Raw genomic sequence first — 16,156 nt, 5'->3', positions numbered from 1 at the left:
AGAGAGAGAGAGAGAGAGAGAGAGAGAGAGAGAGAGAGAGAGAGAGAGAGAGAGAGAGAGAGAGAGAGAGAGAGAGAGAGAGAGAGAGAGAGAGAGAGAGAGAGAGATGATAAAGAAGGTTGGAAAATCGGGAAAAGCAATTGAAAGATAGGGAGGAGAATATAGTGGTGAAAGGAGAGAGAAGGGAAAGCGATATGACCGAGAGAGGAAAATAAGTGAAACGAGAAGAGAAACGAGAAAGGGAGAGAATCGGACATACTGACGGAGGATAAGAAAACGAAGGAGAGACTGAGTGGAGGGAAGGAGAGAGAGAGAGAGAGAGAGAGAGAGAGAGAGAGAGAGAGAGAGAGAGAGAGAGAGAGAGAGAGAGAGAAAATGATGAGGTTTTTACAGTATTACTTTCAGAGGTAGAGATTCGTCCTCTCTACCTCATCAATAACACACAATGACATGTTTGTGTTCTTACTGACCGTGGGGTGTGTGTGTGTGTGTGTGTGTGTGTGTGTGTGTGTGTGTGCGTGCGCGTGCATAGGTGCGTGCAATCATGCGTGTTTGTGTGAGTGACCCACCAACATAAACATTCAAGGAAAATTCATCTTAGAAATGCACCTGTGTGACACCTACAACACGCGCGCACGCACACACACACATACACACACACACACACACACACACACACACACACACACACACACACACACACACACACACACACACACACATAACTTCACTATACCTTCATACGTGTGTGTGTGTATGTTGTAAGTGTGAGTGACACAGGTGCATTTCTAAGACAAATGAAAGATGGATTTTCCTCGAACGTCTGCGTCGGTGGGTCACTCACACAAACACGCATGATTGCACGCACCTATACGTGCACACACACAAACGCACAAGCACACAACATAAGTGTACTACCGTTGTATGTGTGTGTACGTTGTGCACTCAAGCACACATCTATGTACATTATGCTTACACACCTGTGTGTGTGTGTGTGTGTCAGCATTATACAAACACCCCTGCATATTCATGTGTGTGTGTGTGTGTGTGTGTGTGTGTGTGTGTGTGTGTGTGTGTGTGTGTGTGTGTGTGTGTGTGTGTGTGTGTGTGTGTGTGTGTGTGTGTGTGTGTTTGTGCGTGTGTGTGTGTGTGTGTGTGTGTATTGTATATGTACAGCATGCGTGTTTTTGCTCTTGCATGCGTGCGAGTGTGTGTGTCCGCCGTGCGTGTGCGTGGCGTGGCGTGCGCGCGTGCGTCCGTCCCTGGGTGATACAGGGGCGGTCCCCGGCTGTCCCGTCCTCCATCAGTGTCGGAGATGAATGGAGGCCTTATGAATATGCATTTGATTAAAAGGTCTGATGGCAGACATGTTGACGGATGGACACACTCACCTTCACACTAATGGCCGCCTCTCCACTCACTCTCTGGCTGCTCTGCTCTGCACTGTGGCCTGCGTGTAGGAAGCGCTGGAGCAGGCAGACTGTCAGCACAAACTGACTGAAGGATGATGCTGATGCTGGCTTTGACAGAGGACTTCCGTCGAGGACGGATGTACTGTAGAGCAGGGGTCTTCAACAGGGGGATCCGGGACCCCTATACGGTGTCCTCAGAGTTACTACAGGGGGGTCCCCCAAATCTTTGTGTGATAGAAACCTTTTTTCTCCTTTTTTATGTTAACCACTTGAACCCTAACGTCCATAATTGGAGAACTTTTGCCTAAAATAGACGATCTACAAGCTCACAACGCCTCACGCTGCGAGGCATTGTGAGCTTGTAGATCTGCTATTTGCTTGTAGATCGGCTATTTTCGGCAGAGGTTTGGTGTAGAGGGGGAAAAGAGCAGACTAAGTACAGAGTGAAAGGTCAAGTTTGTATTGACGCGTCAAGTGGTTAAAGCTATATGTGTAAGTTGCTCAACTAGTGTTCAGTAGCTCTATAGCAAACCTCGGTCGCGTCCGCGTCTTTTGGCCGTTTTTCGCCGCGGACACCCCCGCGTCTGCCTCCACCTCGCCGAGATCTATCTTTAGAGGGGTCCCTGGTTCCTGTGCGTTCAGGCATTCCGGAGAAACAGACTCCTTCACCCATGCTTCACCGTTCACCCGAGTATAGAGACACACGGGAGACTACAAATATGTCCGCCCTAGCGACCCCACTTCAAGATGCGCTGTGATTGGCTGGCAGTGTATAACCCTCGCTGTGATTGGCCGGTAGTGTATGATGACGTAATTTTTCCGCAAATTCTCCCCCCCTCACGGCTCATAGAAAACATATAAAGAGAAGGCTTTTGAAGCTGAAAATAACGGAGTGGGTGTTCTAAAACTTTAGCGATTTAACAGTTAGGACAATTTTAAGATTTGTTTTATAAAAAAAGTTACATGGTATAACTTTAAATATCTGAAAACACAAATTGACATGAATCCAAAATACACTGATGATCGTGCTGTCAAACGATGAAACTATATGAAATCTCTGAAAAGGTTGTGGGGGTCCCTGCTTCAACTCTCTCAACTAAGGGGTCCTTGGTCTTAAAAACGTTTAAAAGACCCCTGCTGTAGAGGAGACAACTTTGAAGGGATTTTGAGGTGTAGGCGATCCCCCCAGATGTACTGTATTTGAAAGTCTTAAAAATGTATCTATATTGAATACTTTTAATACTTGCTCAACAATTTATTAATTTGGCAAGACTTTTGCCCTCTAATTGAGAATGCAAGGATCTATGAATATGCAAAATAGCACTGACATATTTACCAGGAATTCCAAGTTGGCAGATTATATATGTCACGGTTAGATCGAGAAACAGTTAGATCTAGAAACGGAGCGCTCGTCGTGCGGCGCAGAACAATTGCGGTCGATTTGATCCACAACAATGACAACGACAACGTAGCGTCGGCAGGAATGATAGCGCCTCACCCCACGGAGGTTAGGGTTAGGGTTAGGGTTAGGGTTAGGCATAGTTTTACTGAGGTTAAGGTTAGGGTTAGGGTTAAAGTTAGGCATAGTCAACTAATGGCTAACTACAGCTGAGCTAGGCTGCTAGTAAACAACAGAGAAGTGTCGCAAACGAGTGACGTTGGGCGACTACACAAGTGAATGGCTGTTGTCGCCATCTCATGGTGACTACGCAGAATTACACAGGTGCGCTGGATCAAATGAATTGATCCAGTTGGTGGTAGGGGTGTGTGGTGAACTACAAAACGAGCGCTCTTACCACGATCTAATTGAGTTACCCAATCTAACTGTAACTTATATGTACAGGTATTTCAAGAGAGAGCCTATTTCACCCACGCAATAACCCGGCAAACATGAATAAGCTGTTTGATGTGTCACTGATTGACGCTACGATGATCCGCTCCTACATCTGGCTTTGTCTGTATGTATGTAGGTAGAGTATGTCCCACACTTGGCTCATTGGCCAAGCTTCACAGGACGCTTATTACGCACCGCTCACTTCACACCTTTAATAAATGAATGTCCTGCACTCATACCAGACAGAGAGTCACACAAAAGTAGTGAAAATAGCAGATCAGTGAGGATATAAGACTGTTTTGTGCTTCATGCATGTTTCTTCCCAGTGGAGTCGACCAGCCCCAGCATCCTGGCTGCCGACAACTTCCTGGAACGCTCCTTCTTCATCAGGATGAAGTCCACGCTCACCAAGAGGGGAGTGCACATCAAGTCCTCAGGATACAAGGTATTTACAGCCCAGGTTCCTCAAACTGTTATGGCTCAGGTACTCAAGGCACCCCGGAATTACATTGATACTAGCACCCTACATTTATGTCTTATGGTACGTAAATATGTAAATCTTTCCCCCTGAGATCCAGAACATCCATTGATATGGATGAGAATACAATCCACTCAAATCCTGAAGTCACTAAAGCCCTTAATAAGATGACACTTTGAAAACATAATGCCACTTGCTCAGAGGACACAAACTCTCAACGGTCATGACACACTAACCATAATCCATCATAACACAGAAGGACTAGCACCTCATATCGATAATACTAGTAAGACACCTAAAGGTGGAATGCGACCTCAGGGTGACATGCGACCTCGCCCTAAAGGGCGAGGTCGCGCCAATTCTTGACCATCTGGCCAACCACAGCGTTTCTCTGACGATTCTAGTTGTTGTCATTCTGGGGGGAGTTTGTTCATGTTTTTGTGAGGGTATCAACCCTAGGAGACACGGGGAGAACATGCAAACTCCACACAAAAAGGCCCTATCGCTCACGCCCTAGGTTGGGTTGGCGATAGGGCCTTTCTGTGTGGAGTTTGCCTAAACATGGAGATGTGGTACAGAAGGACTCATATATGGGCATAAAAAGTATGTCATGTGACATCACTTCCTGTACAGACAGTCAGACAGACAGCCATTGACTCCGACCTAACAATGGCTACTGTCTATGACGGTAGTTCCATATGACATATTGGACTAGAATATCTCCATATATAGTGTTATCCACATCTCCATGTTAGGACTCATATATGGACCTAAAAAGTATGTCATGTGACATCACTTCCTGTACAGACAGTCAGCCATTGACTCCGGATTAACAATGGCTACTGTCTATGACGCTAGTCCCATATGACATATTGGACTAGACTATCTCCATATATAGTGTTATCCACATCTCCATGTTTAGGCCAAACAGATTCGCTCCATTTCTACATGTATAGGTCCAAATGCCCAACGTTGAGCTTGACAACGAAACGTTCTTAACACAGCCGCCCCCATATTTACTTTAGAAAATATGTTACATTCTAAGTACGTTTCGAGTACCGGTTTGATACATCGACTTAAAGTTGGATCCAGGCCTAATAACTTTATCTGGCCGCCCCGTTGCCACCTCCTTGTTACATTTTCTTTTCTCCAGGTGGATGGACATTCTTTCATGGACATCCTTTCATAGGTGATCTAAGTCCAGCCGCCCGTATCAGATCGGAGGAGGATACCGCACATTGTACCTCATCCACCCTTTCTTCTCTCTCCTTTTGGTATCTTTATCCTCCTCCTTCTTTTTTTCTTTTTTATTCTTCTCTTTTTTTGTCTTTCTTAGTCTTGTGTATCCTTCTCTTTTTTTTGTCTTTCTTAGTCTTGTGTAGCCGCCCCGTACAGGAAGAGATGGGGACTTGAGGTCGCAAGTCAGGACTTGAACCTGTGACGCTGCAAAAGCTGGATTATCAGCCTAGATGTTTGGAACACTACCCTGTGTTCCAGATGGACTGGACTATCTCCATATATAGTGTTATCCACATTTTGTGTAGCCGCCCTGTACAGGAAGTGATGTCACAACTCGCTGACATCACACTGACATCACAGAGGATACGGAAGGAAGGTCACTCAAGCGACATGGTTTTTCAGAGTATATGCGACCTTCGGTCGCAATAAGATATCACCATGAGCTATGTTTAGCAGATGTATTATGTCTTACAGAAACTCATCTACAAGGATCATTTATTAGTGACCGTTTCCATTTAAAAGGTTACACAATGTTCAAACGTAACCGAGACGTTTCCTACACCAAGAATTCTTACATGTCCAATAGAAACGGAGGTGGAGTAGCTGTTTATGTTAAAACACACATTCAAGCCTATGAAATGGAATACATACACAACGTAACTGACTTGGAATTCATGGTTGTCAGAATTAAAGCCCCGATCAATGCACTGGTTACTGTTATTTATAGACCTCCAACCTACAATGTTGACTTATTCATTTCAAATTTGAAATACCTTTTGGAATATTTAGACATGATGAATCATCAACCAATCATTATTTGTGGAGACTTTAATGAGAATCCTTTATCAACCACACTGCATCCAATATTTAATGTTTTTTGAATCAAAAGGATATCTTCAAGTAATCACAGATGTAACCACTGAAAAGAACACATTATTGGACTACATTTTCATCTCTCAACCACAACATTGTATCCAGTCAGGAATACTACAAACATACTATAGTTACCACAATCCGGTATACTGTATCATAACTTCTAATGTGTCTATTGAAAGTACCAGAGATTATCTCCAGAGACAATGACAACAAAGTTCTCAATCCATCCAAAGAACAACCATTTACCATGAAGATAGAGAAAGGCCTCTGAAACTCCCAGAATCAATAGAAACTTGAATTGTGAACAATCGTCCCTCCCAGACAAACATGACAAGGAAACTAGCACAACCAGCACATTACATACATTAACATTACAGTATTTCATTCATTATAAAATGACCTTCTTTTTCAAACAATGTTATTTTCTATATTCAACTTAGCACGATGACTGCCAAGGGCCACAAGAGGCCGCTAAAGTGCCAGACATTTCCCCATAGGCCACCGCTGTAACATACGGGTACCCACGCAGCAGTGGATTTTCATTTCACGTTGACCAGTGGAATGAACATGACCCGGATGAAGAGAGCTAACAGATGGCTATAGGCTTTTTCTTTTTTAGAAGCCCGATTTGAGGCTATTTAGCCGCAAATTTTTTTTTCTCGCTTCCATAGGAACACAGTTCAGAGAAAATGGGCTCTAAAGATGTGAGAATGTATTGGATTAGGCGGCGCGATGCGGCAGCGTTACCCGATTACGGGCCGGTGGAAAGAGGTGGCCTGGATGAAAATCTAGACGGAGGCTTCGTTGAGGCCTCTGATTATTTAATTCATTTTATTAAAGAAACCGGAATTGTTCGGTTTCGGCACCTCGGATACGTCGCGCATAGATTGAGTTTTTTTGGGGGGGCTCTAAACTTTATTCTAAACCATTTTCAATGGAATAAATCGTCGGAACACGTAGAATGGCTCGTTGGAGAGCGTTGGGCGAGCCAGGACCACCCACGTCTCTACAAGCAGCTCAGGGTAAGTAAAATACCCACAAAAATATTGTATTGTATTGAAAAAAAAAAAAATTAATTGTTCGGTTTAGGCACTAAACGAGTTAGCAACAACAACCACTCACTTATATACACATATTTTTTATTTATTTAACTTTTTTTAAAACATAAAACATAAAAGAATAACAACAATTTATTTAATTACAAATTTTTATTTTTATTTTATTTCGTTTTAAAACATTTTTTTTACAAGCGAGCCCACACTGTTTCGTAGGAACAGTATCTCTAGTTAAAATTACATCTCTTATGTAGTGTGGACATGGTGGTGCCTCTTCAGAGTCCCTAACTCACTGAAACCCTTGCCACACTGTTTACACACAAAGGGTTTTTCTCCAGTGTGGGTACGCTGGTGTGTCTTCAGATTCCCTAACACACTAAAACTCTTGTCACACTGTTTACAGATGAAAGGTTTTTCTCCACTGTGGACATGCTGGTGCCTCTTCAGAGTCCCTAACTCACTGAAACTCTTGCCACACTGTTTACACACAAAGGGTTTTTCTCCAGTGTGGGTACGCTGGTGTGTCTTCAGATTCCCTAACCCACTAAAACTCTTGTCACACTGTTTACAGATGAAAGGTTTTTCTCCACTGTGGACACGCTGGTGTGTCTTCAGAGTCCCTAACTCAGTGAAACTCTTGTCACACTGTTTACACACAAAGGGTTTTTCACCACTGTGTATACTACGCTGGTGTGTCTTCAGGTGAACTAGCTGACTGAAACCCTTGTCACACTGTTTACACACAAAGGGTTTTTCCCCAGTGTGGGTACGCTGGTGTGTCTTCAGATTCCCAAACACACTAAAACTCTTGTCACACTGTCTACAGATGAAAGGTTTTTCTCCACTGTGGACACGCTGGTGTGTCTTCAGAGTCCCTAACTCAGTGAAACTCTTGTCACACTGTTTACACACAAAGGATTTTTCTCCAGTGTGGATACGCTCGTGCCTCTTCAGATCACTCAACTGACTGAAACTCTTGTCACACTGGTTACACACACAGGGTTTTTCTCCACTGTGGATATGCTGATGTGTCTTCAGGAGACCTAACTGACTGAAACCCTTGTCACAGTGTTTACACTGGAAAGGTTTTTCTTTGGTGTGGACATGCTGTGTCGATACCTCAATGAAGCTCTTATCACATAAGAGGTTTTCTTTCCTTTGTAAGTCATCAAATGTTTCTTTACTTCTCCTGGCTGCGTTGAAGTCCTCGCAAAATCTCGGTTTGTCTGTGTCTCCTTGTTGCTGGCTGGTTACAAAGGTGGTGATCGTCGGACAGGAAGATGAGGGCAGCTGTCCATTGCTCATCAATTGATGGTAGAGGTTGTTGTGGCTTTTCTTCATGTCTTCATGGAGGAGGACCCGAGATATGAAAGGCATATGGAAACTCAGATCAGGACACCTTTGTCTTGGTTCATGGACACCACTTCTGTCTCATGCGGGTTGGAAATTCTCTGTCAATCTCTTTGTCTATGTCTCTATATTCCCAAGACTCTCTGAATCTCACAGTACACTCTGAAACTACAGGCTTTCTCACAGTTGTACTCAGACTAAATGTGAGATTCAGAAACTGCGTCACATCTTATTCAGGTCGACCAGAGCTCTAGTCTGACGTCACACAACACAAACCATTGACATCATTCCTTATAATACCGATTTGCGCATCTGACAGTTGCAATCCATCTGTGAATTTAGTTGAATCATTTAATCAAGTTGATGACCAAACCCAGAAGTAAAGGCCCACGCTTATTGGACATATGCCCGTTTATGCCCATCTATGCCCACCTGGCATTATGCTATGCTACGGGCATAGCCGGCCCCTCTTGTGGCCGTGACGTCACCCTGTGTTTTTCAAGGGTTTTCCCACTGGATGACGTAAACACAGACACACAGACAGTAAGAAGTCCTTATTCGTTCTTACCTTACCCATATATTTATAGTCCTTACCCGTTACTACGGGCATGAACACAGAGACACAGACACTCACAGACATACATAGATTTGTAAGGTCTGTATGGCTTACTTATGCGCCAGCAGAGCGCGTCTTGTAATTTATATCAGGTCGCACTTGTTGATTGTGACGTAACCAAGAATGCTTGTCCCTCATTGGCTGTTGGTGGTGATGATGGTGACGTCATCACCCAGTTGATGACATCACTCCGTGTTATTTCAAGGGTTTTCCCATTGGATGACATCACCCTGTGTTTTTCAAGGGTTTTACCATTGGATGATGTAAGCGCAGACACACACACAGACAGACGGACGGACAGACACAGATTTGGCTAATTTATAGATAGACTAGAGGTTTGCGCCCGCTTCGCTCGTTTTTAGTATGTGAAACCTGACCAATCACTTATAGGCTGGTCAAAGTTTCATGTGAATCTCATCTATCCACCAATCCTCAAGCTTATCGGACATATGCCCGTTTATGCCCGTCTATGCCCATCTGGCATATGCTATGCTACGGGCATAGACGGCCCCTCTCATGGACCTTATATACTGTATGCCTCAATACGACATCACCCCCCACGTTTATATCAGGTCGCACTTATTGATGGTGACGTCACCAGAAATGTTGGTCCCTCATTGGCTTTTATGGTGTTGATGACATCATCACCCGATTGATGATGTCACTGTGTTTTCTCAAGGGCTTTCCCATTGGATGATGTCAGCGCGGACACACGCACATAACAGATGTAGATTTTCCCTAATTTATAGATAGATGTATTCACCAGAAAAAAGTGTTTTTTATGGTTAAAATGGAGTTTGAAGTTACAGTGGGTTTGTATAGGAATGTGCCCTGGATGGGGAGTATTCAATATCTAAATATTGAATCAAGCAAATTGAAATCTCTCCAGGGTGTTCACAAAAGCCTGAGTAGACGATAAAATGACCAAAAGTTTCTTTGAAAGTGGAATATCCCTTTAAGCGCTATTGTATACTGAGACAACACAAACACAGGCAATTTGCAATTTACAAGCTTGTAGAATGGCTATATTTGCAAAAGTATGATTTATTTTTTCTTGTACTTTGGTACCGTTAAGTACATTTTGATGTCATTACTTTTGTACTTAAAGTGGAAATCCAGACCAAAACACACGGTATCTCCCCCTAAATGTGGGATAGATGTTCCTACCTGGTTTGGTGGATTTCTGTTATTATTGCTCCTCATTCGAGTTCTGACGACCACTCCTCATATTTCTTTTGCTGCCATTTTTTATGTATTTATACCACAATGCCTTGTTGTGTATATACTGGCTGTAATAACTCAGGACAAAGCCTTCTTTGGGCTACAGAAGTTACGCTAAAACCGTTGTAACCGGAAATCTCGCGATACGCTAGAATCTCGCCTAAGCTCTCTGGAAAGAGTAAACAGAGCTGTGCTCTCATGGATTATTGCAAGTGGGGTACTAACAGCACGTTGCTGCGTCTCTTGGAACTAGAAATAGACGATTCATAAAGAAAAAAACTAACTTTGAAGCGGCCAAAATAGGCGCTTCTGGAAGAGTCGCAAAAGCCCCATTTTAGCTGTGAGGAGGGGTCTGGAGATATCAGAACAGGGGCAATTATGACAGAAATCCACCAAACCAGGTAGGAACATTTATGAAAACATGCACATTCAGGGGGGGATATGTTTTGGTCTGGATTTCCCTTTTAAGGGAAATTAGAACAGAGTATTTAATTAATTAGTGTGGTTGCCCAACAGGGCAACACATTATAGTCCTGGGGAAACTTTATTTATTACTATGGTAACTTTTCCACTACCATTGGAAATTAACAGACAGACAGACTTCTGTCCGGGATAGGGAATCAATGGGAGTGGGAATCAATAGGGAATCAATGGGAGTGGGAATCAATAGGGTATCAGTCAGCAACCACACTTACAATTTCCAATTGTATCTTATCTAGTTGTGGGCTCGCTTGAAAGGCAAGAACACTATGTTATCCTATACACTGTTTCGTAGGAACAGTATTTCTAGTTATTGTGGGCTCGCCAAAGGCGAGAACACTGTTATCCTCATTATTTATAGCGTGAGTTCCTCCGCATATTTCCTCCGCAGACAGTTGGCATTTTCCGCCGCAGACAGTAGAAAGGCAGAGCCACTAGCCAATGAGGTAGCTCGATTGTATTTGAGTTCCGTCGCAGACAGTATAAAGGCTGGGCCCTTAGCCAATGAGGTGTAATTGAGGTGTGGAAAATCTGGGAGTGGTGTTAGCTGGGGTATTGGTTGAGTTTCACATGACAATTAACACGTCACCTTTGAGGGGAAATATATAATGAGTTCTGCCATATATTTTTGCCACATATTCCTTATTGTTATGATTATTATTATATTGTGGGCTCGCCTGAAAGGCGAGACCAGTATGTTATCTTCATTATTTATAGTGTCGCGTGAGTTCCGTTGTGTGAGTTCCGTCGCAGGCAGTACAAAGGCAGGGCCCTTAGCCAATGAGTTGCGGAAAATCTTCGAATGGTGTTAGCTGTATGGTTGCTGTATAGGGTTTTTGAAGCGGTGAAAACCGCTTCCAATGAGTGGCTTTGTGTGTATCACGCCCATATATGGTCATTTTAGTCCAGAATGAACAGGCTTTTTCAAAAACAGAATGTCCGTTTAACTCATTAAAAGCCAACCCCGCGATGTCGCGGGAAAAGTAATAGAGTATCTATAGTGCCATCCACGCGATGTCGCGGGAAAAGTAATATATTACTGTAACGGCGAGTAAAAATACCTAGTACAATGGCCGACGCTCCGGAGACGAAATCCGCGCTGATTTGTCATCATCACGGCTCCACGAGCACACAATAGTCATCCCATAACATTGAGGTGGACGGCCGATCTCATCTTTAATGTCCATTATCTCAAAACTACACTTTAGAAGCTAGGATGGAGGCAGATGCTCGCTTATTTTACACAGTTATAAAAGCTCCCGGTCGGCCATTACACAACTCCACGTGGACACGCATCGGTTCCGGCGCACGATCCGATGACGTCAGACCGGAAGTACTTCCGGTCTAGACTTCTGGCCTTCAAAATAAGACAGCGGCCGTTAATGGGGCCGGGAGGGGGCACTCTGGACCCCCTAATCCGTTAATGTCCTGGGCTCAGAATGAGTTAATTACCATATATGGTGATCTCAGTCCAGAATGAACAGGGTTTTTCAAAAACACAATGTATGTCACCTCATGTCCATATATGGTCACTCCAGGCCAGAATGAACAGGTTTTTCCTGTCCCGTACGTGCAAAATATCAGTCCAGAATGAATAGGCTTTTTCAAAAAGCAAAATGTGTGTCCCATGTCCATATATGGTCATTTCAGTTCAGAATGAATAGGCTTTATCTGTCCTGTACGTCCAGAATATATGTGCGGTGTCCCTCACGGTCAGATGAATGGATACTTTGAGGATTGGTCAAGCTTCACATGATAATTTGGCCTTCAGGTTTTATCTGTCTTGTACATGCAATAGGTCTCACCTATTGCAGCAATGACAAATAGCCGCATAAGAGCAAAAGCAAAGGCACAATAAGAATACAGATGCTAACAGAATGGTAAAAAGGAGCATTAAGGCAGACAAGAGTAAATACATTGAAAATCTAGCAGAAGTTGAAAAATTTAGTAGGCCACTAAGATAACAGAAACTGAAATAATTATAGAGGGATGCAGTTGACAAACAACTAAGAGACCAGCAAGCAGGACTTTCTATATATTTTTTTAAAACCTATTATACCGGCTGTCATACCGGCTCTCCAGACAATTCTATACTAAGATTCACCGCTTCACTTCGAACCGAGGTTTGATTTTTTCTTCATGTTCTGTGTTAGGCTTTCCAGTCATAGGGCTTTCTGTCTCATTACTTGCGCCAACAGAGCACCCAAGTACTGCGATCGGCTGGGTATGTCGGTGTCCTTCTTTGTAAGCCCGTAGCCCAATCAGGGACCAGTATATCTGGCATCGCCAGTGGTGAGTGCATGTCATGGCACGCTACTTGTGCACAAGGAGCAAATTGGCACCTCGACAGAGTGCAGTTCTAGTTGGTTACTGTAGCTGCCTGATTGTTGCCAAAGATTGACTAATGGTCAACATCTGTGTATAATGTATGGACAAGCTGTGAACGTGACGTGCCGTGGTCTATCGTCGCTTTATTCACATAATGTTTTATGCTTTGGCATCATTCACTTAGTTTTCACACTGAGCTCAGATTGAGCTGAGACCTTGCCCGTTTCATATTTGAAATGCTATGTGTTTTTGAATGTGTCTGCGATTGTCCAGAACTGATGATCCACAATTCTCTACATAGATGCACATCGGTCTGTTAACTTGTAATGCCGATATGGAGATCCCTGATGTGATACATCCTAGGCAAGGCGAGTTGACTCTACACATGTATAGCTCATTTTAACATGGCAATTCAATGTTCTTTACTTAGAACATTATAAAATGTGTATTTATATGTTGGGTTTGTGCCATATTTATTTAGTTATTACAATTTAATTACATTTTGTTCATGTTCATGTATGCAAAGGATGTTTTAAAGGACCACAATAGAAATGCTGTTTGTGTATGTATCCTTTTGATTATGATGTTCCATGTTGTTGTTACATTTATGTTTCTGAGTGGTGCAAACCACTCCTACATTTCACTTTGTGTGTATTAGTATGGATCTGGAGATCTGCACACATACATATAAAGTAACTGACGTCATGGACAGAGTGGCCCATACAAGGAGATATGCACGTATGTCATGTTTGCACCACTCACTTCGATGCGATTTATCGACAAAGATGTCAGGCAATCAATCAATTCAATTCAAAAGTATTCAGGACACAGAGCAGAAAAACACAATAAGAACATTTGAATACATTAAAAGCAAATGAGGAAAATAAGAGTAAAAGTTCAGAGCTGAAGAATTAAAATAACTTCATGGGAGTTTGTTCCAGCTATGCGGTGCATAAAAACTGACCGCTATGCTATGAGATATTTAACTTAAATGTTAGAAAACGGGCCGATGGCATTAGGATCAGGCTGAAACCTGAAAATAAAGTGGCTGTCGTTACAGTCAGGTCCCTTCTGAGTTTTCAATGGAGTTTTGTGAACACTGAAGCTCACTGATCTGTCTCCGGAGTTGACTGAGCTCTTCCTGCTGTTCCTCCACCCTCCTCTGCAGGCCATGGATATCCATGTCTTTACTGCTGAAGAGTTCACTGCACAGGAGTTGGGTTGCGTCCGGGCGGACACGGGGGTCTTTGCTCGTGAGCTTTGTGATGTGCTTGGCCAGGACTGGCCATCTGTGGCAGAATGCATCTGGAAGCTTCCCTTCTTTGAGATTCTGGAGGGTCCGTTCTCGCTCCATCTCTGTGCCGAAGGGCTGGAAAAGCTCAAAAGCTACCACTCCTATGCTAAACATATCTGATTTGGAATCATAATGGGTGCCCTCTAGCTGTTCCGGAGCAGCATACACAAATGTCCCCACACCTTGAGTGTATGAAGAGCCAGCGTTAGAAGGCAGCGATTCATCGACTATTATATCCTTGCAGGCCAGGCCAAAGTCTCCTATCCTAACATGGCAGGCATGTCCCTGAAGGAAAATGTTGCTAGGCTTCAAGTCTCTATGCATGATTCCCATGGAGTGAATGTATTCCACTCCTTCCAGTATTCTCCTCAGAAGGCCGAGAGTTTGCTCAGTGTCAACACCTTCATAGGGACATCTACAGGCGAGTGTATCTGTGGCAATGGCGTTTCTCTCTGAGATCCAGTCTTTCAGGGAGCGCTCGCACAGCTGCATCTGGATGTAGAGCAGGAGATGAAACTGGACCTCCTTGGTCGCATGTTTGTCCAGCCACAGCAGACTCTCCACGCCAACGCAGGGGTTGTTGTTCAGCTCTGCTCTCATCTTGCTGGAGTCCTCCTCTGACAGGTTGGAGTCATCCCAGCCCAACATGGGACAGGTAGAGAGCTTAAGTTGTCCATGCTGGGGAAACGTACTGGGGACGTTTTGTTCTGGGATATGATGCATCATTCTGGGAGACAGCGCCTGCCCCTGTTCCGGGTTTGAAACTATGGCTTTATTGGAGTCTGCTTCTGTCGGAGATCCATTGCCAGTTATAGCGGCATCGGCCTCTGTTTGACCTAAGCTCTGGAAGACTATAGAGGAACCCGATCCATTGGCAGTTACAGCAGCATCCGCATCTGTGTGACCGGAGCTCTGGAAGACTATCGAGGAACCCGAGCCGCTACTGCCATGGCTATCATCCTCAGTGCCATCTTCCGTTGCGGGTGATTTCAGTGCCGGCAGGAGAGGCTGAGGGTATACTGCAGACTGAATGTACTCCACCCAGCTGGACAACACCTTGACCTCCCTGAGCACCTTCATGCAGTCCTGCTTGGACACATTCTTAATGAGAATTCTCTTCACTGCGTAATTCTGCCCATCCAGCTTATTTGTGCCCGGAACAGTCCGTCTTTGGGTCTTACAGTGAGGGCCTGAGTGTCAAGAAGCTGACGATCCTGTGTGAATAGTGAGGATCTGGTTGTGTGCAGCAGTTCGGTGAGGGCCTTGTTGTGTTGGAGTCTGATGTTACTGAACTCGTCACTGATGGCCAGAGGGGAGAGGAGGTTCAAGGCAGCTAGATGTTGGCCGATGACTCTGAAGAGCATGCGTGAGCGTGCCGGGTCACTCTCATAGATGAGGCACAGATGCTCTATTAGAGAACCCAGGAGAAGCTGGTTGGGAATCGCAGTGGTGAACTTCTGAATGGAGGGATACTGTTTCCCAGCCATCAGAACCTCACGGTTGTCACCAGCGTCGGAGGTGTCAAACTGGACGCAGTCGTCTTCGTCTTTGCTTGTCAAACTGAGCCCAGTGACCTTGTGTCTTCTGGCTGTCGAAAGGTTTTCGTGAATCAAGAGGTCGCTCATGGAGCTGTCGCTACCACTGGTACATTCCTCTGACTTGGAAACTTCGGAGGTTGTGGTGGATTGGCATATTTGCTGTGTTGTCTGTCACACCGGTGAAGAGCTGTATAGGGATAGGTTGTCTGCTGCAGTGGTGTCCGAGATCAGAGCTTAAACTATCTTGTATGGTTTGTAGGGTGGTTCAAGGTAACTGTGGTAGCAGAAGCCAAACAGAGTATGTGCTATAGATATGGCAATAGTTCTGTTGGAATCCTGGAGGTCGAGGGTCTTGAAAGCAGAGTTTTAAAGATGCACTGTTGTCTTGGCGGTCCGTGTTGAAGAGTCCTGGGGGTTGGAGGTCGTTGGAGATTC

General features: G+C 44.2%; 1 protein-coding gene and 1 pseudogene across 2 annotated transcripts in view; one reads left to right on the top strand and one right to left on the bottom strand.

Annotated features, from left to right (window-relative positions):
* npas3 (neuronal PAS domain protein 3) overlaps positions 1 to 16,156 on the top strand; it is a gene marked incomplete at both ends in the record, with an annotated part of 476,542 nt that overhangs the window by 418,329 nt on the left and 42,057 nt on the right. The window contains one exon of the mRNA XM_080750653.1: positions 3,573 to 3,691. Coding sequence (XP_080606779.1) covers positions 3,573 to 3,691 — 119 coding nt within the window. The remainder of the gene's footprint in view (positions 1 to 3,572; positions 3,692 to 16,156) is intronic.
* LOC308305458 (eukaryotic translation initiation factor 2-alpha kinase 1-like) lies at positions 13,950 to 15,808 on the bottom strand (annotated as a pseudogene). The gene has a single exon. The product of its transcript is annotated as a eukaryotic translation initiation factor 2-alpha kinase 1-like (transcript).

This window comes from Nannobrachium achirus (assembly GCF_963921795.1).
Source record: "Nannobrachium achirus genome assembly, chromosome: 20".
Classification (NCBI taxonomy): Eukaryota; Metazoa; Chordata; class Actinopteri; order Myctophiformes; family Myctophidae; genus Nannobrachium; species Nannobrachium achirus.
This window is presented reverse-complemented; position numbering and strand designations above follow the sequence as displayed.